The sequence below is a fragment of the Onthophagus taurus genome, chromosome 1 (assembly GCF_036711975.1).
Source record: "Onthophagus taurus isolate NC chromosome 1, IU_Otau_3.0, whole genome shotgun sequence".
Classification (NCBI taxonomy): Eukaryota; Metazoa; Arthropoda; class Insecta; order Coleoptera; family Scarabaeidae; genus Onthophagus; species Onthophagus taurus.
In genome coordinates this window covers 9839689-9866272 of record NC_091966.1, presented here as the reverse complement: position 1 = coordinate 9866272, position 26584 = coordinate 9839689, and the positions used below count along the sequence as shown (strand labels likewise).

At 31.8% G+C, this 26584-nt stretch overlaps 3 protein-coding genes and 1 long non-coding RNA gene across 4 annotated transcripts; 1 reads left to right on the top strand and 3 right to left on the bottom strand.

Moving 5' to 3' along the window:
* Positions 1–1267: 1267 nt before the first annotated feature.
* On the bottom strand, positions 1268–4328 carry LOC111417368 (G patch domain-containing protein 1 homolog). The gene is made up of 2 exons (XM_023049624.2): positions 3969–4328; positions 1268–3897 (listed from the first exon to the last, which is right to left on the bottom strand). Exons 1-2 carry the CDS (start codon positions 4030–4032, stop codon positions 1757–1759), a joined length of 2205 nt encoding a protein of 734 aa, XP_022905392.2. The 5' UTR covers positions 4033–4328; the 3' UTR covers positions 1268–1756.
* Positions 4329–5556: 1228 nt separating this feature from the next.
* On the bottom strand, positions 5557–6328 carry LOC111417370 (thioredoxin-like). The gene is made up of 3 exons (XM_023049625.2): positions 6058–6328; positions 5875–5998; positions 5557–5821 (listed from the first exon to the last, which is right to left on the bottom strand). Exons 1-3 carry the CDS (start codon positions 6225–6227, stop codon positions 5696–5698), a joined length of 420 nt encoding a protein of 139 aa, XP_022905393.2. The 5' UTR covers positions 6228–6328; the 3' UTR covers positions 5557–5695.
* A 255-nt stretch (positions 6329–6583) lies between these two features.
* LOC111417356 (arf-GAP with dual PH domain-containing protein 1-like) lies at positions 6584–22971 on the top strand. Its single transcript, XM_023049606.2, has 3 exons — positions 6584–7080; positions 15461–15686; positions 21801–22971. Exons 1-3 carry the CDS (start codon positions 6999–7001, stop codon positions 22642–22644), a joined length of 1152 nt encoding a protein of 383 aa, XP_022905374.1. The 5' UTR covers positions 6584–6998; the 3' UTR covers positions 22645–22971.
* On the bottom strand, positions 14084–15313 carry LOC139430045 (uncharacterized). Its single transcript, XR_011640612.1, has 4 exons — positions 15100–15313; positions 14640–14986; positions 14434–14585; positions 14084–14374 (listed from the first exon to the last, which is right to left on the bottom strand). It is a non-coding gene; the product is annotated as an uncharacterized lncRNA (long non-coding RNA).
* Positions 22972–26584: the final 3613 nt, after the last annotated feature.

Here is a 26584-nt window from a genome sequence, read left to right as displayed (position 1 = left end):
CTGGTCAGACAATAGCTCTGCAGAAGAGCAACCAAGATCTCCATTTATTACCAGCTCCGCTGACAGTAATGCCTGTTTTGAGAATTCTGTAAAATTTCTCCAAATAACCATCATTTTAAGAGTAGTAAGTGGAAGTACAAAATTGATTAGTCCCTAAAAGGTTATTGAATTGTCGAAAAACTTGGGACTTGAATTGTCTTCCTTGGTTATAAGTGATGGTGTGGAAGATACCAAAAGTAAAAAAATAATTATGTAGTAGTCTGTGAGCCATAGTGAAAGAAATATTTTTGAGAGGGTAAACTTCAGGCTAACGAGTGCGCTCAGTAACTATGAGAGGGGCCTCATGCCCAGGTAAATGTGTTCAAATCTGCCTCTCAAAATAAGAATTTTCTGAAGATGAGACTTGGTATATTTATGAATTTTTTCACCTTTTTTTCCATAAATTTATATTTTTAGTCATGTGGGGCCAATACAAACGGGTTTTTAAACTGTGAAGCAAACCAGTATAGGAAATATTGTGATTGATCAAATATAGAAAAATTATATTATATTTTTTAGGTACATAAACTCGTGATTCATAAAAGATTCATATTTTGACGGAACATATGAAGACCACTCGTCTTCAGAGATGTCACGAACTTCTGAAACATTTCTCACTGGCGGAGCTGAAAGACATCCTCTTCATTGATGAGAAGTTATTCACGATTGAGCTAAAATGACAGAATTTTCGCGCGAACGGTTCAGGAAGCGTTCAATCAAAAGAGGCAGATCATGAATTATGCCGGAGTGACTTTGACCGGAAAAACATTGACTTTTGTGGATCAAGGAGTTCAAGTGGATTCTGATGAAGGAAGTGCTCTTGGAGCAAGTCTCACTTCAACGGGCGCCCCTGGACATTCCATCAGGACCCAGCGCCCGCTCCTAATGCTATTTGCACCAATTTTCTAGCCATAATCACCTCCACAGTGGCCCACTTACTCGTCTAAATCAGACGAGTATGCACTTTTTCATGTCTCGACAATCAGAAGCGCGCCTTTCAGACTGGGACGATCTCGACGTCGAGTACCTCTCCGCCAGGGTGTCTGCGATCCCGTGTGAAGCGTGGATCCTTCGAACTTTGATTGTACATTGTTGTTTGAATAAATGTAATTTCATGCCTTTATGTGCTATGGACTTTTATGACAAAAAAGATTATTATATTTAATACTAATTTGTATAATAATTCTATTTTGTCTACAATTCATTTGTCACCTGACATAACAACAAATAAAGTAGATTAGTTTATTTTTCTTACAAAATTTCTATTGAGTTCTACCAAGCATACATTATCTTGCAAGTATATTTTAAATTTAAGTGAAACATTTTGCGATAGATTGAGAGCATAAGTTGGTATAGAATATAATTCCTTAATGGGAACAATTTATGACAAATTAACTTTAGATCTTATTATCGTCGTTATTACAATTTGTTACTTAGTCGACAGTGTCTCTGAACGCCTTTAATGCGATTAATTTGTTATACAGGCGAGGCGTTTCTGTAAGTCTTACAGAAACACCTGTATATATCAAAAAATTATCTTATTAAATTCTCAATTTGATTGTTAAATTTTAAATCAAATAATCTTATTATTAATCACTTAGTTATTACATTTATCATGATTCCATTAATTAATTGAATTCTTTAAAATATATATACACCTAAAATTATTATTATACAGAATATATCACAGAATAAAACTTTATTAATCAAATACTTCTTATTTTCTATGCTTAGACTTTTTATGCTTTTTATCTTTACTTTTCTTTTTTTCCTTCTTATGTTTCTTCTTATGTTTTTGTATTTTCTCTATCAAATCTTTTTCAACCCACTGTTCCTCCGCCGGTTTTGAATTAATTTTAGGAGGAACATAAACACAAGTTTTTTCAACTGAAACAGGTAATGCTGGACCATAAAGAAGCGGATCTTTCGTCTCTTCTTTCTGATTCACTTTAGTGTCTTTTGTTGTCATTTCTGGAATTTCTTTTTCGCTAGTTTCTGGTTTTGATAAAGGCGTAAAATTAATATTAGATAAAATCCCTTCTTTCCTAGGTTTAAATTTTATTATTAAATCTTCGGTTAAAACCGTCTTTGTGATAGTTTCTATTAGATTAGAATCTTGATTATCCTCTTGGGATTTTTGTTCAACTTCATCTTCAGATTCTGATTCACTACTACTTAAAAACACCGCTTTAAAAAGATCAATATTTTTGGCTACATCTATTTTATCTGTTTCTTGAATTTGTTTTGGCTCATCATATTTCTTATCTAATGAAAGTCCTTCACTTATTTCTTCCCTCCTTACAAGATCAATTTCGGTAATTGATTGTTTTATGTCTTGAATTTGTTCTTTTTGTGGTTCCATGATACTTTTAATTTCTTCAACACTTTTGATTTCTTCAATATTTTTATCTTCAATAATAGTATCTTCCTTTGTGTTTATTAAACCAGGTTTTAACACTAATCCTTCATCTTTATGTTTTTCATACTCAAAGAAAATTTGATTTTTCTTTTTACCTCTATCTTTCCTATTTTCATCATACACAGGTTCTTTAACATTAAATCTTTTACAAACCAAACTACAAGGTTGCCAATCGATGATAACCCTTGTTAATGGTCCATACATTTTTAACTTAGCAGCATCTCGCATTTCCTTAGTTCCATGTTCTGTATATGTTGGCTCAACTTTTGCTAAAATATCATGTGGATTTTCACTAATACTTGCAGAAACAAATTTATCAAAAATTAAATTTGAAAATCCTGAACTTTCTTGTTTTATTTTAACATTTTCCGTTTTCTTAATATTTTCTTTATTTATTGTTGCGCTTCCACTTGGTGTTTCCTTAAATAATTCTTTTGAAGTACCAGGAACTTCTTCTCCAATATATTTAGCTCTTATAGCTGCATTCATATCCTTCCGTTTAATCTCTTTTTTATCCTCTTCTTGATGAATAGGCTCAAATCGTGATTTACGAATTTTATGTTTCCCACTAAAACTTTGTGGAATTGTGGGAGGTGGATATTTTTTATTATTAAGTAATTGAGATCCTTTAATAAATTCAGGATGGTTAAAGTTACGATTTTCATTTTTCCCCTTTTTTTCTTTGGTAATTTCAAAATCATACTGTGACATATCATCTTTAGCATAAATATCTTCATCATCATTTTCAAAAGCCCCCACACCAAAGGCTTGCCCAGAAATAGCTAATTTACGATTATTTTGATCTTTGACAACCAGTTGAGTTGACTTTCTTAAGCTCAATTCCGATTTATCTAAACCACTATAACCCAATCCGAATGTATTACTTTTAGGTGATTTTATATATACACGGAAAATGTTTGGGATGATGTCATCATTCTCAATATTTCTTTCTATCTCGTATGTTTTTGGCATTACACATCCATAAACTTTAGGTCCACCTTCATGTGAAGCTTCTAAAACTTCCTTTTTCTTTTTTAGATCCATATTTTTCATTAACAAATATCCGATAGTTTCATTTCCCGCTTCAATTAATGATTGTAAAACAGGAATACCTGGAATAGGACCTTCTGAAAAAACTGCTTTTTTTCTTTTTTTAGATGTGGAGTAATCCTTTGTAGCCCGAACTGTTTGTGGGGCAAATCCATGTTCCCCCATATCTTCATCATCCATAAAATCTTCAGGTTTTGCTACTTTTCTTTCAGCCTTTTCAGATCGGGAACTTTTAAACTCTGTGGGTTTCCAACCTTCTAAAGAACCAACAGTATTAAAAAATCCTGCTGAAAACCCTCCGGTAAATGCTCCATGAAATCTTCTTCTTCCATGGTCATCTGTTGCTATTTGATCTTCTACAGGGATTGGTTTTCGCTTTGGAATCGAATCTAATAAATAGCATTTTAGTTTAGATAATGATTTAAAATAATATTTAAAGTTAATATTTAAAAAATCTAACCTTCATCGTATTGTTCCAGTGGTTTTCCATAAAAACTAAACGATTCCTCATCCGAATCTGACATTGTAAACTTATTTTATTGAACTTTAAAAGAATTTTAGAATTCGATTTCTTTTTAGGTTAAGTGTACCAGATGCAAACTGTCACGAAATGTCATAAATTCCACAGAATAGATAATAACGATAACACAGAGTACTCTGTGAACGATAATAACACAGAATATTTAACAGCATTGAGGTTATACAAAAGTGTAGGAAAATAACGTCGTTAAAGAAAAATGAAAGGGAAAAAGTAGTATATTCAACAATAACTGTAGGGCTCATGAATTTACTACTTCTTTTACATTTAATTGTTATATATTTATATGAATTTCTATATAGCTACTAGCGCGCCAAATTCAAACGCGTTACAATAATTTTTGAATGTTTGGATTTACAAATTAATTTTAAATTAAGTGATTATATCTTATACATATATGAAATAACTCAAAGCTTTTGTAAATAAAAGTAAATTTTGGTATCCAACAAACAAATGGAATATCTTTTCTTTAATGTTATAGGCAACCAAATTTGCAATATTTACATGGAAAACTATTTTACTACAATCCTTATACAATCATTTAAGCAGCTAAGGCGATTTTCACTTTGGAGACCGGAGATCTAAATAGCTGGCTATTATTGCAGCCCTCAGGTTCTTTAACCATGAGTTTTATCCTCTCCCTGTGGATCTCTTTCCTCTGTTTTTCCCTTGCATAATAAATTGGAATGCTAAATACTTTTCCCCTCTCATGATGTGTCCCGAATATAACAGTTTTCATCGCACTTCTCCGTCCATGAGATTCTTAGCATTAGCATCCTCCAATAAATCCACATCTCAAATGCCTCCAGTCTCTTTACAATCGATCCCTCTCAGAGTCCAAGCTTCCATCCCATAGTACAGCACCGACAAAATGTAATATCTCCACAATCGTATCTTCAAGTCAAGGTTTAAATCCAAGCAACATAGGAAATCCCATTTCTACGAATGTACTCCTTACCTGCTTAATTCTAATTTGTTGACAGTTGTTGCTTTCTTCATTCACAGTTGTGCTCAAATACTTATATTGTCTGACCCTTTACACATATTCTATGGCTGTCTAAAGATATATTTCCCTACTAATTTGTAAAGACTAGAAGCAAGAATGAATTGAAGTAAAAAGGAGATGTAAAGCATATTTTTCTAACCTGCCCTTAATTTATCGCCCTAATCTGTCCTTATTTGCTTTGCAAATCTATTATTTATGTAATACAACTCTGGTTACAAAGTGATACTTAAGTAGTAATGATATACTTGACTAAAAGTTTATATCTATTAGATATTTATTTCTAAATCCTTTTCTTGGCATAATTTGGGTCCCATGCTAAAAGAAGAGTTTTATTCTTTATTTATAACAAATCTGCAAAGCTGAAGATCTAATGAAAATAAAGTCTTTCTAATCAAAATACAAATTTAGAATGATATGAATGCTTAAAAGCAAACAAAAGTGTATTAATCATCTATGGAATTAAAAACAACTCTATTTTTGTGTATTAGAAATAAAACTATAAAATATGACTCCATTTTTCTTTTATTCAAGATTTAACAAAAATAATTTAATAATGGTGGATTTATTAAGTGAATTAATCAACACTTTTCCTATATGTACATTCCTATGGATCTACTTCATCAATGTTAACCATCGTTAAGTATTACTTCTCTTTACCATCCATAACTTTATCAACCCACATGCTCAATTTATCTTCATCCTGTAATCCAACCAATCTTTCTTGAACTTTACCATTACGAAACACAACCAAAGCAGGAATTGTACCAACCTATAACCAACAAAGTTTTCATTATATTTGATAACACGTTATAAAGATTATACTTCATATTTGGCTGCAACTTCTCCTAAGTCATCCACATCAACCTTGGCAATTTGTATTTTCCCTTGACGTTTTGCAGCAATATTTTCTAGGCGGGGTTCAAGTGCTTTGCAAGGACCACACCATCTGGGGAAATAAAGGAAATAAAAATAAATCCTTGATAATCGATTATTTTCTTAACTTACGTAGCGAAAAAGTCAACAATAACGGGATCCTTACTATTCTCGACCTTTTCGGAAAAATCTTTGTCATCCTGCACTTTGAACGTCGCCGCTTTTAATAAAGTGTTTGAAAAATTTCTTTTCCAACCAGATAAATTTACCAATTTTACTGCAGTCGTACGTACACTCAACATTTTAGTTAATTCGGTTATGAAAGATAAAATCAATGAAAAATTTCGAAGCGGAACGATAAAAAACAAAATGTCAAATGTCAATGTCAACTCTAATGTTGGTAAAGAGGTTGTTTACTTGACATACTATTCATAACTTTTACAAGGATTTCAATGTTTTAGATAAAACAAAGAAATTGTTTTTATTGTTTATTTATAATTAAAAAATTTGATTTAAATCAATATTTTATCATAAAATTAATAAATTAATTGCAAATGATTTATAAATAGAAGTTTTAAAAATTCATTCATTTCTTCCCCCCACTACAAAACAATACTAAACGTGTATGTATTTTACCCCCACCTAGTAGCATCGCACACGTTCGTTGTAAGAGATGGCGTTGTTTACTACGTCGGTCAAAATATCAAATAATAAACGATTGTTTACGTCGCGGGGCGCAGCAACTCTCGGTGGTTCGCCGTTCTCGGTGTAATTTCTCCGTCGGGCACCCCGAACTTCTTAGAAATCTTCATAACTCGTAAATTCATTGGAAAACAACGATTGAAACTTTAAAAACAACAGCGCATCGTTTTAAAAATGGTGGACGATGATGGCAAATAACTACAATTGACTGCACACAACAATATTATTATAACTAATACAATTACTCAAGTTAAAGTTGAGTGTGTCTCGTCTCATAAAATACGTGAACGTAAGGTGTTTTGAAGGGAATTTTGGACAGTGTCTTTGGTATAGTAAACGACGGGGCTGTTAACGATCGATCGGTCTTCACGATGGCAGACAGAAATGAAAAGGAACTCCTCAAGTTGTTGAAGGCGCCCGGAAATAGTTTTTGTGCAGATTGTGGAAGTAAAAGTAAGTTTTATTTTATATTATCAAAGTTGATTGATTTCCCTGTACTTTATTTGAAGAATTAAAAAAAAACTTGGTTATAAAATTGTTTGGGTATTTGTTTCGATTTAAAACGCTAACTGGAAACAGTAAATGAAAGAATGTCGGGATATATATGCGGGTATCTTAATGGGCAATAAACTGCGAATTGTACAAAGTTTTACGGCCATGGAAATGTTTTAATGTTAACAATCCTGTTAAGCTTTTACTTTTAGTTAAAGCAACGTTTTATCAGGAACTATCACAAAAACATTAGAAATCAATTTTCTAAGAATTTTTTAAAACGATTTTTATTCAATTTATTTATAGAAGTTCAAAATACGGATTATTTTTAATGATTATTTCAATGTACTGAATTAAAAAATAAAAAATATTTTGTAATGTGAATTATCTTGCGGTTTGTATGATAAAGAATATGTTGCATAGCACCTAATATTATTAACTGTTGAGTAATGTGGTCTGTATTTTACGAAATTGTTTCAAAATGCCAAATAAGTTATAATTTTAGATATAAAACACCTTAATCTTATTTTTTGTAATTCGCGACGGTAATGAAAGCTATTACAGTATTCAAACGGGTGCTGTAATGAGATTTTAGTAACATTTTATGGAACCAGTTCAAGTTGGTGACATTGGGTCATTAATTTTTCTAGTTGTGAATGTGACAATTTTTGTCTATGGATGTTTAAACACGTTCTTAACATCGAATACAAGGTCCACAATGATGAGGACATTGAACTCTGAGCAATTTGTCTTATTTTGGGAGGTGTACATGAAACATTTTTTTCAGGTGAATACATTTTGTATTTTGACAATTTCTAATTGTCAATTCAAATTTCTATTTTCAAGTGTTACGGTGTTACCAACTGCTACATACCTATTTCCCTACATTGTCAAAATTTATTTTATTTTTGTTAAAAAAAAAGGATAAAAACGCGAATTACAAAAAATTGCAAAAAAAAAGACTTAAGCACTCGTTTATTAAAAAACTCGTGGCTTCGCCACTTTTTCTCTTTCAAAATCATGCACTTGTTTTACACGATTTCGCTTTTACACAATTTATAAATTACCAAATTTCAAAAAACTAGTAAAAATGTATATTCCGCTCCATATACGCCTATACAAAAATCAAATGAAAAAGAAAAGCTATTTCTTTAGAAATAAAAATTCAAATATTAGACGGTCTACGTAATAGAGAGTTTTGCTAAATTTTACTCAATGAATGAAGCCATAATAAGGACGATAAGAAAAAATGAAGACTCCCTCTAAAAAAGTGTAGCAGCTGAAACCTCTAGCAGTATAAGTGATTCGGTTGCAACACACTCCTACACTTCTGATAAGGTTTTCTGCTGACAAGTCAGGATTATTCTGGAAAAAAATACAAGAAAGAACAAGAAAAATCTTCCCGTCTATTGGAAAGTTAATAAAAAAGCATAGGTTATTTAATTAATAAGAGATTGCCGTTTAAGGCTCTTCTATTAATTGATAATACTCCAGGTCATCCTCCAGATTCACAACACGAAAATGTAAAGGTTATTTTTTTTACAGAAGAATACAACTTCCTTATTACAGCCGTTAGATCAAGGGATCATTTCAACTTTTAAAGCACTGTACATCAAGCAAACTTTCAGGTTTATCTTAGAACAAATGGAAAATGATGAATATCTTACTCTGATGATTGCTTGGAAGAAAATTAAAATTTTAAATTGTGGTAAACATGTTGGTCTTTTATACACTCAAATCAAATATTCAACGATCAACGTCTGCTGGAAAGCAGTATGGCCGGATGTTGTTGAAAGTGAAAATGATGAATATTCGCAGATTACTGAGTTAGCCCATACCATAGGAGAAGAAGGTTTTGAAGATATAGCTGAAGCAGATATTAAAGAAATAATGGCTGATGAAGAATTGAATGAAGATGATTTAATTAATATGATTCCTGAAACAAACAAACATGATGAAGACAATGATTCAGATGAAGAGCAATCTGAACCAGTTGTGTTCACAGCAAAAATCATTTCATACAATATGACATAAATGGTGATCGAGCTCTCCGATTCCAACGGGACCTTCGTAAATGCTTAAATAAATATGAAGAAGCCGAAGAAGTTAATTACTGAAGAAGTTAATTACGGATTTCATGACAAAGTCTTGTCAACCCGAGATCTTCCCTAATTCGTCAACCATTGAGCCAGAATCGCACCAAGAAAGCTCAAGTGATGAGAGTGACATCATGCCTATCAAAAAGAAAAGGTCTTTTTGTTTTTTAATTTTTTGTTTCTAATGTAAAATAAATTACATATGTACTTATATTACTCTCATATGTTTGTTGTTTTATGAACTAAGTACACTTTTGAGTTTTCTAAGATGTCTTACTTTTGTTTTACTTAAATAAATGACTCAATCGTGCACATTTTGGGTTTTTTTTTTCGTTTTACACGATTTTACTTAGCAAAATCCAAGATTTCAATGTACACGGTTAATTTAGGGACAATCTTCTCTTAAATGTTATTAAGTAAATTTTAATCGAAGTTATAATCCATTTTACCAGTCTTTATTCTATGTTCGTTGTCTAACTAATTTCGGCTACTGCTATCATCAGAGGCAAAAATCAATTTAATTTTAAAAGAAAAATATTATACCTAACTCCCCTCACACTTACTTAATACTTTTTGACTGAATTTACATAATAGAAAAATAAATCTATAAACTACTTTTGGTCTTACTACGTACTCGGCCATCATCAGAGGCTACGTCAAACGTTATAAAAAAAATGAAGGGTTAAAATCAAATTGCGTTACAAAGTAAAATATTATTAATCTCCTCAGTTCATTCTTTTTGTTACTGCTAAATATTATTTACAATATTATTATCTCTGAAAAACTGTTTACGTGGTTTAATCTCAAAGAGTAATAGATATCTGCCGTTCGAACCACCCTCTTCAACTATTTGCGAGTTAATCATTCTGTAAACTACAACTTTACGCGTAGTACAAGAAATATAAAATTCTGCACTCTGCTCCCGTCGAGCTATCACATCTGGGCTTCTGGACGAGCCCAAATGTTGTGAACACCCATCTCTATTGAAGCTGAAGAACAAACAATACATAAAAATTGTTTTAAAGTTGAAAGAAGTTTCTCAATATCAGAAAGATTTCCTGATGCAACTTCCTTGCAGAAAATGGTTCCTTTTTCGCCTCTAGCTTAACTATTATTGGTAGTAATCCAGTATTAGCGTACGTATCCCTAAGTGTGTTCATAGCTTCGTCTTATTCTTCCATCGTTAATTTATATTTTGTTTTAGTTACATCTAAAATAAATACAATTAAATGGTAAGACTTAAGTCCTTGTTTGTAAAATTTCTGATAACCTTATATTTGAGACAGTGATAATTCCAATTTTTCGGCAAATGATCTTCCTAATTTCTTCCACACTTCTACAGCATCATTGCATCTTTTTTGCAATTTGTCAAGTTCCCGGAATATTGGCTTTAACATATTTAAGTAATCTTCTGCAGATCCTTTGGATATATTGGTGTATTATTTGGTATATATTGTAGGATCAATTTCCTTTTTATTTTCTTCACATACTTTTGACAGTTTTTCCTATAGACTTACATGTATTTGTAGACAATCCACCATACTGCTCCACCTCGCATCGTTTAAAACTTTTCCATCAGTATATACAAGCCGTAGACTTAGATCTAACCAGGTGATTGTTTTTAAAATATTTCACAATTTGAATCACATGCTCTTTAACTTTAGTTACTTCAAGGTTTTTGCAAAGAAAATGTAGAAAGTGAGATGAGCATCTATAAGTTATAATAGAACCACCAAAGCTTAAGCTTCTGGACTAATTGGAAAATGTCTAATTTGAAATCTGAATAAACTTTATGCATTCTTTCATAAGACGGTTGTCCTTAAAGTGTTTATACAGTTTGAAATATTTTTTATTATGATTGAGCCATATTTAATGAAATGTTAAGTCATGCAATCATACCATAAATACATTGTTTTTAATTTAATCTTGTGGTTGAATTAAGTATAATTTTTCCCAATAGAACAAAATTCCAAAAATACAAAATAAAATAATGTTGTTCTTTTATTTGGTAAAATAAATACGATAATTTAAATAATTGTTTTATTATACGCAATAACAAAGACTCGGTCGCGCGGACCCTTTGTAAAATTTCACACTTTGTTCGGGCAATAAAAAGTAAATACTCATTGTGCAAACAAACCGGCTTTGCTAAAGCAATCCAATAATATGTAATCTAATCAATTATTGCTGTATATTATTCCTCAAGACGCAAACATGTTTGTAATATTGATGATGGGGTATTGATCGATTATTTGTTACGTACATATTTTTTAGGCCAGTATTTTTCCCTTCGTGTATTTGTTTTTCAGTGATGCATTACATTGTGGTTATCAAAAATATCATTCGAAATCATCAGAATCTTTCCAACTTCATTTAACCTTTGGGAGACTATCGAAACACATCTAAGATAAGACTTAATAAATCAGTCTCCAAAAGGTTAAAATTTTAAGATTATGATTGTTTAGAGAAGTCAATGACACCTATAAAAAAATCATTAAATTCTCCAGAAGGAGCTCAAATGGAAGTCTGGTTTCGTAAGTCATAAAGTTCAAATAACCGACACCAAGAAATTAAAAACGATGGTATTACAAAAGTAGTAACATAATATGGTGGCGCTAGGATAGTATTATTTGTTGTTTTGAAAACGATACGTAGTCGACGACCTCGGGCGCCAAACCGAAATAAATACGCCGTCGTGATCGTTTCGCGTCTCGCACGCGGCGTGTATAGAAGGCCGTGTAACGGCGGCGGACGGCACTAATTAATGATCATTACGTTACGCGATAGGCTGTAGAAAAACAATTTCGCGTGCGGCGCGTGTCTACTATGATAAATGCCAACAATCGAAGATATATTGTAAAATTTTGCTATCAACACAATTACAATACTATTCAAATTTCTTTATTGATTCCACTTCTATTCAACGTAAATTACTCGGGAAATGTTCAGATGAATGAATGCCATTGACACGCGAACCGGACGAAAATAAATATTGAAAAACAAGTCCTCACGATGAGTAATCTGTAAGGACGCTGTTTTGCAGTGGGGATTATGTTTTGGCAACATTGCAACTTTTTTACTGTTCAACACGATTAGAAGCATAGATATTGTGTACATTGTTTTTGTACGATTAAGATTTTTGAAACAGTTGATGTTAATTCTTAGAAATTAATCGATTCGTTTTATTGTTCGGAAGTTATTGACGATTCAGTTTTGAGGAGGAAGTAAATTTAAAAAGAAATGAGAACGAAACGAAAGTCGCATCCGACAACATCCGGTCCCGCCATTTTAATGTAACTTCCTGTCGTATCTGCCTAATGAGTCTAACGACCAGATATTATATTTAACTGTTAAAATGTTAAAACTTCGCTTATTTATACAGTGCGTGTATAAAGTTTTCAACTCTGTTATGCTTTGACACGTGCATGAGATATTTCAAGGGAAATATTTTCACCATATTTTTGGTTTTACACGTGCACTACTTATGAATTTGTTGACCAAAATTCGTTGGTTGATAGATTTTTTCATGGCGTTTAACTTCTATATTACGATGTGGTATAAAGTTAAAATAGTTAATTTGGCGAAAATTTTCAAAAAATTCACTTCATTGTTGTATCTTTTGAAATATCTTTATTAATGACACAATTTCTGTTTGTATTGCGGTTATAATTAACATTAGAAAGACTTTCGGCCTATCAGACCACTTAACCCCCAGTATTCGGGTAACTTTATTTCTCCTGATAAGGAACATCATTAATCTATACGGATTTTCCCACCTATAGAAAGTTCCAAAATTTCATGTCTTTATCTTTCGGGTACTTTTGAGTGAGACAAAATTATTATTTAGAATGTGGCAATTACTTTTCTTTCAAATTATGTCGTATACAATAGATAAATCAAGATCACAAAAAACTTGTGATTCAACCAAGACTAACATGGTATTCAAACATTCTTTTATTATCTTGTTTTATAGACATCGAAAGATAAGAGAGACTTGAACTAACAAGAAATGGCTCCTGACTATCCATTCGAAAAATAGTATGTTGGAACGTTCCCCGTGCGCCTTATTGGCAGGAATAAAAAGAAGAAACCTACAATAAACATTACACCGCTAAATATTGGGGAAATAAGGTATGCCATTAAGGCACTAAGATTCAAAAAGGCGTCTGGGATTCACAACCTACTCCAAAAGATATGGGACAAAGAAGTAATACCAGCAGTGTTGAATAAGTCTATATAATAGCCTTATTTACAAGGAGGGTGAAAAACTATCGTGAATGAATTGCTGTGGAATATTTCTCTTGAGTAATGGATATAAAATATTTTGGACTTTTATTATTTTTCAAAGAGTAAAATAAGGGAATGAGCTGACATGTTGTTTAATCTGGTACTGGAACACGCTACTGTGCTAATATTCTCAGAGTTATTTCATCAAGCTCTAGAAATTGCAATGAGCAGGACGTGTGGCAAGGATGAAAGTGGAAAAAATTCTAAAACACGAAGTGAGACATAGAGATTGCAACGATATTTTAAAGAAAAGCACGATTAGAGAATTATAAATTCAATGAGAACAGCTTAGTACTGACGAAGTTGAAGCTACAATTTTCTGTGACACGTTACCAAACGTGGTTAAAGAAAGGGGTTTGGTACCTGCCAAAACATATAATGCAGATGAGACCAGCTTCTATTGGCGTGCAATGGTTACTTACTTCTATATTAGCCTTTGCAAACGAAACATGTGCTTCTGCCTATAAAATTAGACAAGATCGGTTAAGCATAAAAGTTAAAGTTGCTTACTTTCAAAGACTTAAAAATATTATATCCACCGTTGTGTATATACTAATGTAATTGTTCCACATATACAAAAATATATGGACGGCAAGGTTTCCCTCAAAAAGTAGTGAAACGGTAAAACGTTGTCAGCTGAGAATGGGCCCTGATTCAACCCATAGGACGTCAGGACGTAATGACACAATGAAGAGATTGTACAGCAAAAATTAACTAAGGATCTGACCGCTAAAGGCCACAATAGTTTTGGAAATCAACAATGTGAAACTGTCATAATTCAAGCATCTTTTTACATAATTTTATGCGCCTTTAATGTTTTAATTAACCAAAAATGTTTAAAGTTATTTACAGCACATATCCATACTACCTAGCTGAAACGGCATAAACGACATTACTTGACTTTTCAGGAAAAACAAAAACATTTCATCACCTCATAATGAAATTGGCTGTCGTCTCTGTGATGTGTGTTTCTTGCGAAATCGGGCGAGCGTACTTCTGCTCGGCTAACGCAAATCTCATTGGGTCTGTGCGTTTGCAATTCCACCTGTTGGTCAATTTTTACTCTCGTCACATCCATAATCTCTAAAATTAGTATAAATCCATTATTAAAGATTATAACAGCCAAAAAAGTTACACCTTAAGTGTTATTGTGTTACAATGTTTCGGAGTGAAATTCCAACTTAGCGAATTTAACCACTCATTATTATTTTGTAATTCTGCATTCAAGCAACGTTTAAGAAACTCATTACGAGATAAGTCTTGCCAAATGGACGTAATTTTCTCTAATATGTGTAAATTCAGTGTGGTGGATTTGATGACGAAACTGTTAAATGTGCTAAAAGATTTTTCTTTACGCCACGTACACCAACTCTCTCAGTCTTCAGGATAGTTTTGATGTTGTAGCTTTTCATCCGAGGAACTTTTATGAATGTGTTTGAATATCCAAGCCATAGGTTTTCGAGTAAAGGCCAGTACCACATTAACTGTAAGAAACCTTTCCTTGTAAGGCAAATTCGTTTAGCTGTAGGTTTTATTAATATCTACTTGAAATATAAAATGAAGCATATTTCAATGCATATGTTATTTGTTAACATACCAAATTCAAAAAGAAATATTCAATGTTGATCGTAAAAATCGTTAAGACGGTTGTAATATTTGATGCATTTTCCATAAACCCATATCGGTTATAAAAATAGAAACGTATCAAACGTGCGCACAAATATGAACAATGTTTGTATATTGTTTTATATGGAATAGAAATATGCTAAATACTTTAAATAATTATTTAATTTTAGACATGGTTAATTGTTTTTTCAAATGTCATTGTTATTGACATAGAATTGTGGTATCGAATTCCGCAGGTAGTCGGCAACAACTACAGCGAGAAAACATACCAATTTAAACATGTTTTAAATATTTTATTGTTTTTTTAATTTTATTTTTTATATTTACTACAGATCCAGAATGGGCATCATACAACATTGGAATTTTTATTTGCAAGAGATGTTCAGGCGTGCACAGGAGTATGGGTGTTCATATAAGTAAAGTAAAACATTTAAAACTAGATCGATGGGAAGATAGCCAAGTGAAAAGAATGAGGGAAGTTGGAAATTATAACGCAAAAATGAAGTACGAAGAAAGAGTACCGCCGTGTTATAGAAAACCAGGAGAAAGTGATCCTCAGTAAGTATAATTTTAATCTGAAAGGTGACTTGTAAGAAACGGACGTTTTTAAGTTGGATAACGAAATTTACATTGAATTAGAAAAATCAAATTGCATTTGTATGTGTTTTTGATTATGATTGATCTACTTTGTATTATAAAAACCATTGTAATGTTGTTGCTCCCATTTTTATCAAACGCACAAAGATGACAGTGAAAATTTATTAATTAACCATTATCATAAATCGCTCAATACCTTAATTGCGGTACCACAAAATGAATTGCACTACGTTATATACCGCACGCGATTTGTGAGTCATCTTTACCGCCAGAGTTGCATGCCGGCTGCGATATGCATGCGAATTACAATGTCGTGGCGTATGTATATCAACAAGAAACTAAAATATTTTTGAAATGATCGCAAGGTCACTTTGATAAAGAATTAAACTACCTTCTATTGCAGTTGTAGGCCAAACACATTCCGACAGAGTGTTATAGGGTAATATTTAAATCTTATATATTGTTGTTATTCTTAAAAACTGTTAACAATTTGTTGGTTATTATCTCATTTTAACTCTTTATCGGTTTCATTTACCAAATGCTTATGATAATATTTGTTCTCTTACTAAGTAAAACATTGACGAGATACACTAAAATTATCTTGTTTCGACTTATTGATGTCTTTGTCACTTTTGTCTTGTCAATATTTATTAAAACATTAAGTCCGAGGTTTACATTTTTAATTTAGCAAAAAATGTTTACAATTTTAAAATGTTTGCAGGTGAACTGAATTTTACTACTGTAGAAATTTAATGTTTGATTTTTATCTACAGGGTGTCACAGAATAAATATTCCTAATGAAAGAGTACATTAGAAATCTTTAAAAACAATCTCAATTTAAGTTATACAATCTCAATTTATTACAGGAAAGAGCTAAGTTAAGGAACATTTTATTATAAATAATACCGCACTAAACTTTATAAAAATTGTGCGAAAATACAAAAATCCGTGCAGCCAAGAAATCGGTCCCCCTCTTCCGATCCATCTGTTTAGAAATTGTACATTTAGATAATTTCGGCAATTTAATCCAAAGTGTGCACCATCATGCTGGAAAACAATATTTACTTCGAATATTAAGTGATATATTTTCAAGCAATTCTGGTGGTGTAGAATATTTCAGAAAAATGCTATACATATGACCATGTAACTACATAATGGTCAGCCCAAGTGTTAACAGAAAACTTCCATTCATGATATGACCTGTGAACGGCACAACGATTTTCTTCTCTCCAAATGTGACTATTGTGTGTATTAAAATAGTCATTTCTTGTAAAATATGCCTCATCTGTCCATAATACATCACTAGGAAATGTTGCTTCGTCGTTAATTTTATTCAAGTAACATTCATCAAATTGAAGTCTTGGAATAATCAGAACGTTTACACTTTTTGAATGTGAAACGGATAGCCTTTCTTCAATACACTCCATACAGATGTGTGACTTTTACACATCGCCGGGGTAATGGTACGAGTTCTTGTTTTTGGGTTATTTTCAAATTGTTGCAGAATTTGGTCCTCAAAGTCACCATTTCGCACAGTACGAAATCCTTTTCGTACTTGGAATTCACCAATAACTCGAATACGTTGATCCAATCTTGAAAATGTTGTATGACAGGGAATGTGACGCTCTCCTTGCTTCGTTAGAATTACCGTAATCTACTCCATAGGCAAGGTGTGTTTGCTAATTCAATACATATTTGTAAAATGATACATTTTCAATCAAACCACTAATTTTCTAATTAAAAAAATGGGCATATATTTCGAATGACAACTACGAAAATGATTGTTGCTTTTGAAAGGTTACTGTGATTCGAAACATGTTTGGATAGTGTTTATTGAATAATCATTCTGTGACACTTATATAGTTATGTTATGGCACTATAATAGAACAAAAACACGTTTTTGAACTCTATTATGATAGCGTTTGTGATCGCGTATCGTTAAATGAAACACAATAAACTAGTTTGTTTTATGCAATTAACGAGAAGTGATATAAAACTATACAAATATCATTTTACAAAAAATGTATGGACACGTTTTAACTAACACGTTCGTTTAAAAAACGTATGACTTCGCCGCTCTGATACATAAACAAATATTTGCGTTGAGTTTTTATTATATTTCGAAATAAATTATATTATTTTGTTGAAAATTACTTTACTTTATTTAATTTACGTTGATATTAAATAAAACTGATTTACGTCGCAGACTAAACAATAGAATCCAAAGATATAAATCATAATATTACAACTCTGGAATATTGTTGATTATGAGAACGTTATTATTAAGCCTTTCAACAGCTTTTCTTGAAAGTGCATAATAATGCAATAAAAATTCCGGCAATATTTTATCGTCTTATGCTAAGGCATATTAACTTTTGCTTATCTAATTTATTTACTTTTAATCTTAAAAACAAATTATACAGTACCAAAATAAAAAGGTGCAGTGGTAAATAGGGGATTTTCATGATTTTTTACAGATTACATTTGTTTTACTTTAAGAGATTTCTGTTATACATATTTTTGTTTTTCACAAACATGACGCTCTACCAGATGTCAAAGACAATTTTAAATGTTAAGTGTTGTACTGTCAACAAGTAGTTCTTAAAAACGATAAGACTGCTTAAATGTAAGCTCTTAAAATTGGATAAGGTGTTCTCAAATTTAAATAAACAACAATGAATATGGATGGTTTTTAACCATTGCTATAAACAAGTTAAGCAATCAGTTCATAATAACTACAGTAATTTATGAAATATTTTATTTTAACATCTTTACAATATGAAAAATTATAATAAATTACTAAAATTTGTTGTTGCTGTAAAAATTCTAATGCTTAAATTTTACTTATTGTTAGTTAAGCTTTGTATATGAAAAGTTGGTGTATTGTACGCGAAACTTAAGTTATTATTAACTGTATTGGTTTACTTATTTCTTATTATATGGTACAAACGGACATTAGGAACCAAATTCGGGGAAATTCGGAAGCCGATTTAGATGGTTCCAACAGAGAAGATGAGAAATCTGATGAAATTACTCGGTACCAACATTCACAATTAGAAAAATAAAGTGCAGAAAATGGCACACATTTTACATAGGCTTCTTTTAAGAAGACGAAATTGTCTTAAGAGATTACTTTAACGATGACGAGACTGTCGTAATTATTGAACTTAGTTTTTTCATGATTACAATACATTACATCATTATTTACATGATAGTTTTGAAATAGGAGAAATAAAATAGGAAAGTTATTTTTCAAATAAAAAATGAGTAATGTGGTTTTGTGCTAATTAAAAAGATTCCTAAAGTTAAAACTAATTAAAACCCTAAAGAAAAGGTAAGCTCTTTATCAAACAAAATTGACTTGTTTAGCTTTTCTTGTGTAAAATAATGTTGTTATCGTTTTATAGTAATTATATGGAAAGATTCTAATCAACTTTACCACAATCTTTTTCGTTGAATAATTGTCGAGATATCGTTTACTGTATCCCACATAATTTTGCGAAATCAGAATCTTACAAATTGACGTCATCTTGAAAACGGTTTTAATGGTTTTTTACTTAACCGCAAAGTTAAAAATATTAAAAATTACAAGTTTGTCATGACGTCATTTATGGTATAAACGTATAAATGATAGTAAAAGACATAAAACAATTAAATGGCATATCAGAGCTCGATATTCAAGAACAAATATTTTTCTGATAGAAATATAATAAATTATACAAATGATCTTTCTGTTTTTACACGATAAATACGTTTTCGAAGATTCGTGTAAAAAATGAAAGATCGGTTCCGAGCCTACGATTGCATAAAATAATTAATAATAAAAATAATTAACTCATTAAAACAAAAGGTTTACAAAATCTTTTTCTTCTACTTTCGACTAGGGATGCTTCAAATATAAGGCTTGACAAACAAGCCTTATGTTTAGACTTTACTGCGCAGACGAGGAGAAGCAGCTTTGTACCCATCTCTTGGGCGGTCGTGCTTTGGCCAATCTACTCTCATCCATTCTTTCCACCTTTTCTTTCTTACTTGTGTCCATTTTTTACTACATCCTGTATGTTACATCTTTCTCTGATACAGGTGTTGGTCTGCCTATCTCGCAGTGTCACATTCAATCTCAAGACTTTCATCTCCATCACCCTCATCCTCTGTTCTAGTCTTCTTTGTTTCTGCTATCGGTTTACAAAATAATTACAAATAAAAAAATATAAAAGTTTGTCACAATTATCACTATAAACATCTTAGTAATCATATTTTTCTATGACCTTGGAATAAAATTAACGTTGTTCTTCTGCGGTGCTGATACTATTTCAATGTTTTTAGGAAATTCAGTTACTAACTGTTTCAGGAGTAAGATCTTGGACAATCAAAACAACTATTTTAACATGCCAATATTCCGATTAAATTTTTAATCGAAATACGACGTTTTGCCAGTTTCAAGAACTTAGGTATGTTTAAAAAAATTAATTTTTTAATAATTGTTTTTTAATTGATATTTTGTCGTTGTAGAAACACGCCCTAAGGAAGATTAAAAATTAACTGTTTCGTTCTCGGTTTGGCTAGGCCTTTATATAATTCACTGTAAGGTGCCATTAATGACTTCAGCTCACGTTGAAAGTTTCCCGCTCGTTCTTCATTAGGGTCATGTTTACCAAAATAATTATCTAATTTACTGGCCAATTAAAGACCTTCTTGAATTAATTCTGTAGTTAGAACAAGATCCTCTTCGTCATTGTCACTATGCTCTTTGGGATCAGGAGTTTGAAGGATAACCTATATCTTCACTTAAGGATTTCTCAAATAACAATTCCTCGATATCTACAAACGATAAATCATGAAACCTTTCTCCTCCAATTGTATGTGCCACTGTTATTATATATTTTTGACACATTCTGGCATTCAACATGCATTCAAAGTTGATGACTTTAAATCATTTAATGCTTATCCTACTTGATTAACTCAATCCATTTTGTTTACACCGTATTCAAATGATCGTTTTACGATCAAGGACGTAGCATTAAGTGATAGAACACAAAATTATACACATGGATGTTCTAAGACCGGATGTTCAGGCGTATTATCCAGAATCAAAAAAACTGTAACTTCGAGACCTTTAACATTCATATATTATTGGCAAAGATTTCAAGAACCGATCTCCTGATGTGTTGGAGCAACATAAATAACATATAAAACAGCTTTTTTTGTGATTTTGCTACGCAAATTCTATTTGGCATTCTTTCCCAAAAGAGACTACATTACAAATTTGATCAGATACGAAACGCTTGATCATACACAAATACCAAGGGTGTATCTCCTGAGCAACTTCAATAATTTTTGCAAATTTTTACAATTCATCTGGAGATACAGATTCGGCTTTAATTTTGATGTTGGAACCAGTACTTACAGAAAAATTAAATTTTTTCTACGTGAGATGAACTGATTTTTGTGCTTATCTTTGATCCAGAACATACCCACTTCCAAATAACAACTTTATTTTTTTTAAACAATCCTCTTACCATCAGCAGTTGCTCCTTGTCCAGTTGCAAGGCGATCAAGGATTTGAATTTTAATATCCAAAGATGTTGCAAAAATATTTCAGTTAAAGTTGTGACGTTGAAGCAGGGATGCGTAATCCATTCCACGATCCGGGTATGATCCGTCCAAGCGTAGAGACAAATATTTGAGAAATCTCCTCTGAATTCTTTCCAATATAAGTCTATGACACACATATTGTGATGGCCAAATTACAGAACCATACTCCAATTTGGACAATACAAAGATCAAAAACAGGGACTTGTACACACTGATGTTAGAAACAGCACGCGAGGTGCGCAAAACGAAACCAAGCGTCCTATTTAAAAATACGAACTACTTTACAATTATGCGCAACAATAATTTAGTTATATTTGAGATCAAACTGGTTATTTTTAGGTACAACAGATTCATATTGGTATGAGCCTATTAAGCCCTTATAAGTGCGAAAAATTAGTAAATAATTCATGAACGTCCGTTTTTTACAGTCACATTGTATTTAGTAAATTGTGATCACTTTTTAATTGTATTATTCTTTAGAGTTTTGATAGAACAATGGATAAGAGCAAAATACCAAAGAGAAGAATTCTGTCATCCAGAACGTCAAGCATACGTAAGCGGTTACATGGAAGGATTTTTAAAAAAACGTGGAAAAGAAGACAGCAATTTCTACCAACGTAAATTCGTGTTATCCGAATCAGATAACACTTTAAAATATTTCGTCAAAGAAAACAAAGATCCAAAAGCGATATTACAGGTTTCCGATTTAAACGTAATCTTTGCTCCGGAAAAGGTTGGTATCCCGACATGTTTACAAATAACCTTTTTAAAGGACGGTTCAACGCGACATATTTACGTTTATCACGAGGACCCCATTACTATTACGAATTGGTACATGGCGATTCGATGCGTAAAGTTACATCGTCTTCAAGTAGCATTCCCATCGGCCAGCGAAGATGAGCTGGTTGATTTTTTAACGCAAGACTTTGCCAAAGAAGGGTGGTTGTACAAAACAGGACCAAGAAACACGGATGGTTTCAAAAAACGTTGGTTTAGTTTGGAAAATCGAAAATTGATGTACCACGATGAGCCATTAGACGCTAACCCCAAAGGAGAAATATTTTTGGGACACAACATGGACGGATACGCGATTCGAGTCGGCGCTCAAGCAGGAGTGAAAGACCTCGGTTTCGCATTTACCTTAACCACACCTGAACGTACGTACAATTTATCGGCAATGACCGAAGATGAACGAGACGGTTGGATACAAGTTATCGAAAGAGTTTTGGAACGGCCATTAACGTTTCAAGATACGACTTTATGCACCAGATTGTTACGGAAACGCACGAGTAGTAAATCGATGAGTATATTTTCCGGAAGGTAGTCATGAGATATCACAGCGTCAAATTGGAACTTGATTTCGATGAAGGAGAATGGCACAAAATACAATTATGTACCATATTTAGTACTGGGATGAGGATGCGAAAACGTCAGATTGAGAAAAAAACTGGAATCAAATAATACGCATATGTGTTAGAGAATGAGGTTATGTTCTGGAAGTGTTGATAACTTTAAGTTTATTATTTTTTTTAATACTCAATGGACTCTCTATTTCTGAAAGATACTGTTTAAGGCGCGTAAAAAATAAGTAGGATTGTAAAGATCGGACAAAAAAAGTAATAATAAAGATAACCTCAATAAAAAATTGAAATTGTGGTGTTTTAATGATGGTCAAATTGTAAGTCATTTTTTATCTTAAAAATGTCGATTTGACTGTTATAATAAATAAAATAACACCTAAATTAGTCCATTGTATCCTGGTCTGATCATTCCTTTTGCTTCCTCGCGACTACATTGGCACTTGAAGACAATAAATATCAACGTATTGTAGTATTATTGACGACATCACCCAGTTATGTTAAAATTTTCTATTTGAAAAAGCTCTTAAATTGTATTGTCCTCAAGAGAATGGATCAATATGGAAAGACTTGTATAATGATAAATTCCTTCTATCTAATGAGAAACTTACCTGAAAAAAGTCCAAGTTTTGGTCTAGCGACTATAGAGCAAGATTGCAAGAAATTTAACAATTATTGTTCGCAAGAACTTTGCCAATTTGACGCTCTAAGGTCCCCGGCACTATCAGCGTTTTGAATTGCCAAAATTCTGTTTTAACATTCATGTATGCAGTCAACCATGGAATGGCATGTTGACGATTTAAATTCTAGAAGCTTATTGTCAATCCATGGAGCGTGAATTGAATGAGGTATGTATAAGTTATGCTATTACATAAGTAAAAAAAATATATATACAGGTGTATCTGAATGACTGCAACAAACTTCAAGGGGTGATTCTTTACTGAATTTTAAAGGTACTTTAATACAGGGTGCCCATTTGTATGGAATATAGTATATATCTCGGTAAATGTTGACTTTATAAAAAATTTTATACAAAAGTTGTTTAATATTTTATTTGCGATAATAAGATTGCATTCAATTGTTTTTAATTCAGAAAACAAATAAGTAACGCATAATACTTAAATTTTTTTAAATGACAATGTACCCTTTTGTAGGCTCATTTGATAGAGATTATTTTTTTCTTTACGATGACGTAAAATTATTATACCCTTACATTAGAAAATGTTTGAAAAAATGTAAAAGTTGTTTATTAATAAAAACTAATCAATAATTAATTAATTAATCTAGATATCCGAGATCGTCAAGTACGTCGAATTATTACCATAAATTAAATTTACATACAAAATAAAACAAATAAACGAAAAATTAGTGTACATTGTGGGCAAATTTGGGTGTTATTATAGGCTATCTGAGAAACTATAAGAAATACAAAAAAAATAGGTGTCATGTCCCGCTCTTTTTTTCCGAGACTAATCCAATCCCGTAAAGATCAAATCTCTATCTTCTTTTGTTTTGAGGTTATAGCCAAAAAGTCAAATTTTAGCGATTTCAAAAAATGCTCATATTTCGTTTATTTTTGAAATTATAGAAATGGGGTTAATACATTCTTAAGTAAAATATACTGCCGTTGAAAAATTTTAAACATAGCTGATACTTTTTGAGATATAACATAAAGTAGTATAAGATAGTTGATTATGATGTTACTGAAAAGAGCATATTTTTGGCTTTCCAATAATGTATCACACGCATGATGTATCTGCGGAAAATAAGCGTTATTTTTCAATTCTAAAATATTAAAGATTACAATTTAACTTTTTAATTATAGTAGGCGAGGAAAACGCTAAATCCTACTTTGTTACTATAGAAACGTGAGTTTACTTGTCATTTCATTCATGGATTTTGCGAAACGAGTTTCCCGTTTAAGAACTTCCGCATTATTTTTAAATAAAACGATAAAATTAAATATAGAATATATTGGAGTCCGCTTTGAAGATGATACATAAATCATCATATCCCCATTGAAACGGTGTTTCAATGGAAAGTCCGCTTCCAGTTTATGATCCCTAATTTTCCTCTACTTCACCCAATTTCAAAAGAAAATATTGGTGATATCAAAAAACTTCTAAGTCTTATGTTTGGGGAAAATACTACCGAAGCCTTCATTCATTGATACCGAACAACCTTACAACCAGTAAGTTTAGTAGAAGAAGGTGACAGTCTGTGACTGTTTAGTTCCTGAAGTTGTTCATATTTAATAATTAATTAATTAATACATTTCTTGTATTTTTAATAGACAAACTTTACTTGCTAACCATTTTTTGTTGGTGAACAAACCCTGACTTTGTTCACCAATAAAAAATGATAAATAAGATGCTGAAAAATTTAATTAACTATTCAAAGTTTTTATTCGTTGGTCAAAACCAACTTTATCCTGAATAATGGTACAAAACCAACTTTATTCTGTCATATTCATGCAAAACCATATAGCCACTAGGTAGTATTTACTGTCCGGACCCGCCTACTATAATCAAAATTTTGAACCGTTTGGAATTGAAAATTAACGCTTATTTTTTGCAAACACACCATACATGCGATACATAATTGGAAAGCTAAAAATATGCTCTTCTCAGTAACATCATTTATCATAAAAAGTTGCCTTAAGAATGTTTTTTCAGATTCACGAAAACACGAAAAATAAAGAAGTTATAGGCAAAAAACGAAAAAGTAATTTTTTTGTTTTATTTGGTCGAATTTGAATTATCCTGTATATGAAGTGAGTTGAGTATTTACTCCAGGTGTGTTTTCAACCTAGGTAGATACTTAGAAATTTTATCTCATTTGAACAAGTTGGTGTTTATGAATGAAATTATAAATATTAATGTTATAAATTTTTTATTTTTCTTGCCCAGTGAAGTTTTGACAAGTTTTACCTTTAACTCTGTAGACCGAAATCAACTAACCATATGGAGTATTTTTTAAACCTGGATTTATCGCGTCGATGAATATTTTTGGGTTCTTCTCCGCAGCAAAGTTATGGTATGACCTGCTTATGTATCTGCATATAGCACATCTTGGTTGGTCGACGTATTCTCTACAGAGAAAATCTGAGCAACACTAGCGCCTGGAATTTACCTTTTTAGCAAGCATGAGAAATGAGGTTACTTGGCAGATGTCTTCTAAGAGTGATATATAACTTTACTCTCTTTAGGTTTATTTTAGTTTTAGGGTTATACCTTTAAGTACAGCTTAAGCACCATAAGCACATATCTGAAAGCTTTTGAGTATTTTTAAATTTGCTATTCGAAGGATATTTTTCATTCTTTTGTTGTCCGCTCTTGTTTCTATAGCGTATATTAGTAGAGGTCTAATAGAGGTTTTGTATATTCTTACTTTTGCCTTTTTATTCATATTGTCCCGGAAAAAAAGTGTTGTTCCAGATAATCTCAGAAAATGTGTTTGATATTTGGCTGGTTTTGTTTGCTTGGTCTTTTACTTGCTTTATTCTATTTTGATATGAGGTGATTTGTATGCCTAGATAGTCAAATAACATAACTTACTCTTTTGCTTTGTTTTCCAGAGGAAGTTTGCATCTCACTGGATCCTTAGATAGATGTCAGAATGGAAAAACCTACATTTGCATTATTTGTTAGCTTATATTAAGAATTTGTAGCCAATATTTATATCCTCACGTGAGTGTTATATCTATTTCTTACTTATACTTGGAAATCACTTTCCTACTGTACACGTCAAGTCCACCTTTAAAACACTGGGTTATCATTAATCTTAAATGAGTGCAGCATACGCACCACTTACAGGGTTGTAGGCCTTTTTACGGTCTTTTCAAGTCACTTGCAGAAGTTAAATTGCCACTTATGTGCAGAACCCCGATTTTCTCTTGAATCTACA

Excerpts from the sequence above, each read along its gene's own strand:
- LOC111417368 (XM_023049624.2), bottom strand. The coding sequence starts at position 4,032 with ATGTCAGATTCGGATGAGGAATCGTTTAGTTTTTATGGAAAACCACTG. Across the intron at positions 3,898-3,968 it reads ACTGGAACAATACGATGAAG|ATTCGATTCCAAAGCGAAAA; the intron begins GTTAGATTTTTT and ends GCTATTTATTAG.
- LOC111417356 (XM_023049606.2), top strand. The coding sequence starts at position 6,999 with ATGGCAGACAGAAATGAAAAGGAACTCCTCAAGTTGTTGAAGGCGCCC. Across the intron at positions 7,081-15,460 it reads TGCAGATTGTGGAAGTAAAA|ATCCAGAATGGGCATCATAC; the intron begins GTAAGTTTTATT and ends TATTTACTACAG. Across the intron at positions 15,687-21,800 it reads CCAGGAGAAAGTGATCCTCA|AGTTTTGATAGAACAATGGA; the intron begins GTAAGTATAATT and ends ATTATTCTTTAG.
- LOC111417370 (XM_023049625.2), bottom strand. The coding sequence starts at position 6,227 with ATGTTGAGTGTACGTACGACTGCAGTAAAATTGGTAAATTTATCTGGT. Across the intron at positions 5,999-6,057 it reads ATTGTTGACTTTTTCGCTAC|ATGGTGTGGTCCTTGCAAAG; the intron begins GTAAGTTAAGAA and ends TTATTTCCCCAG. Across the intron at positions 5,822-5,874 it reads AAGTTGCAGCCAAATATGAA|GTTGGTACAATTCCTGCTTT; the intron begins GTATAATCTTTA and ends TGTTGGTTATAG.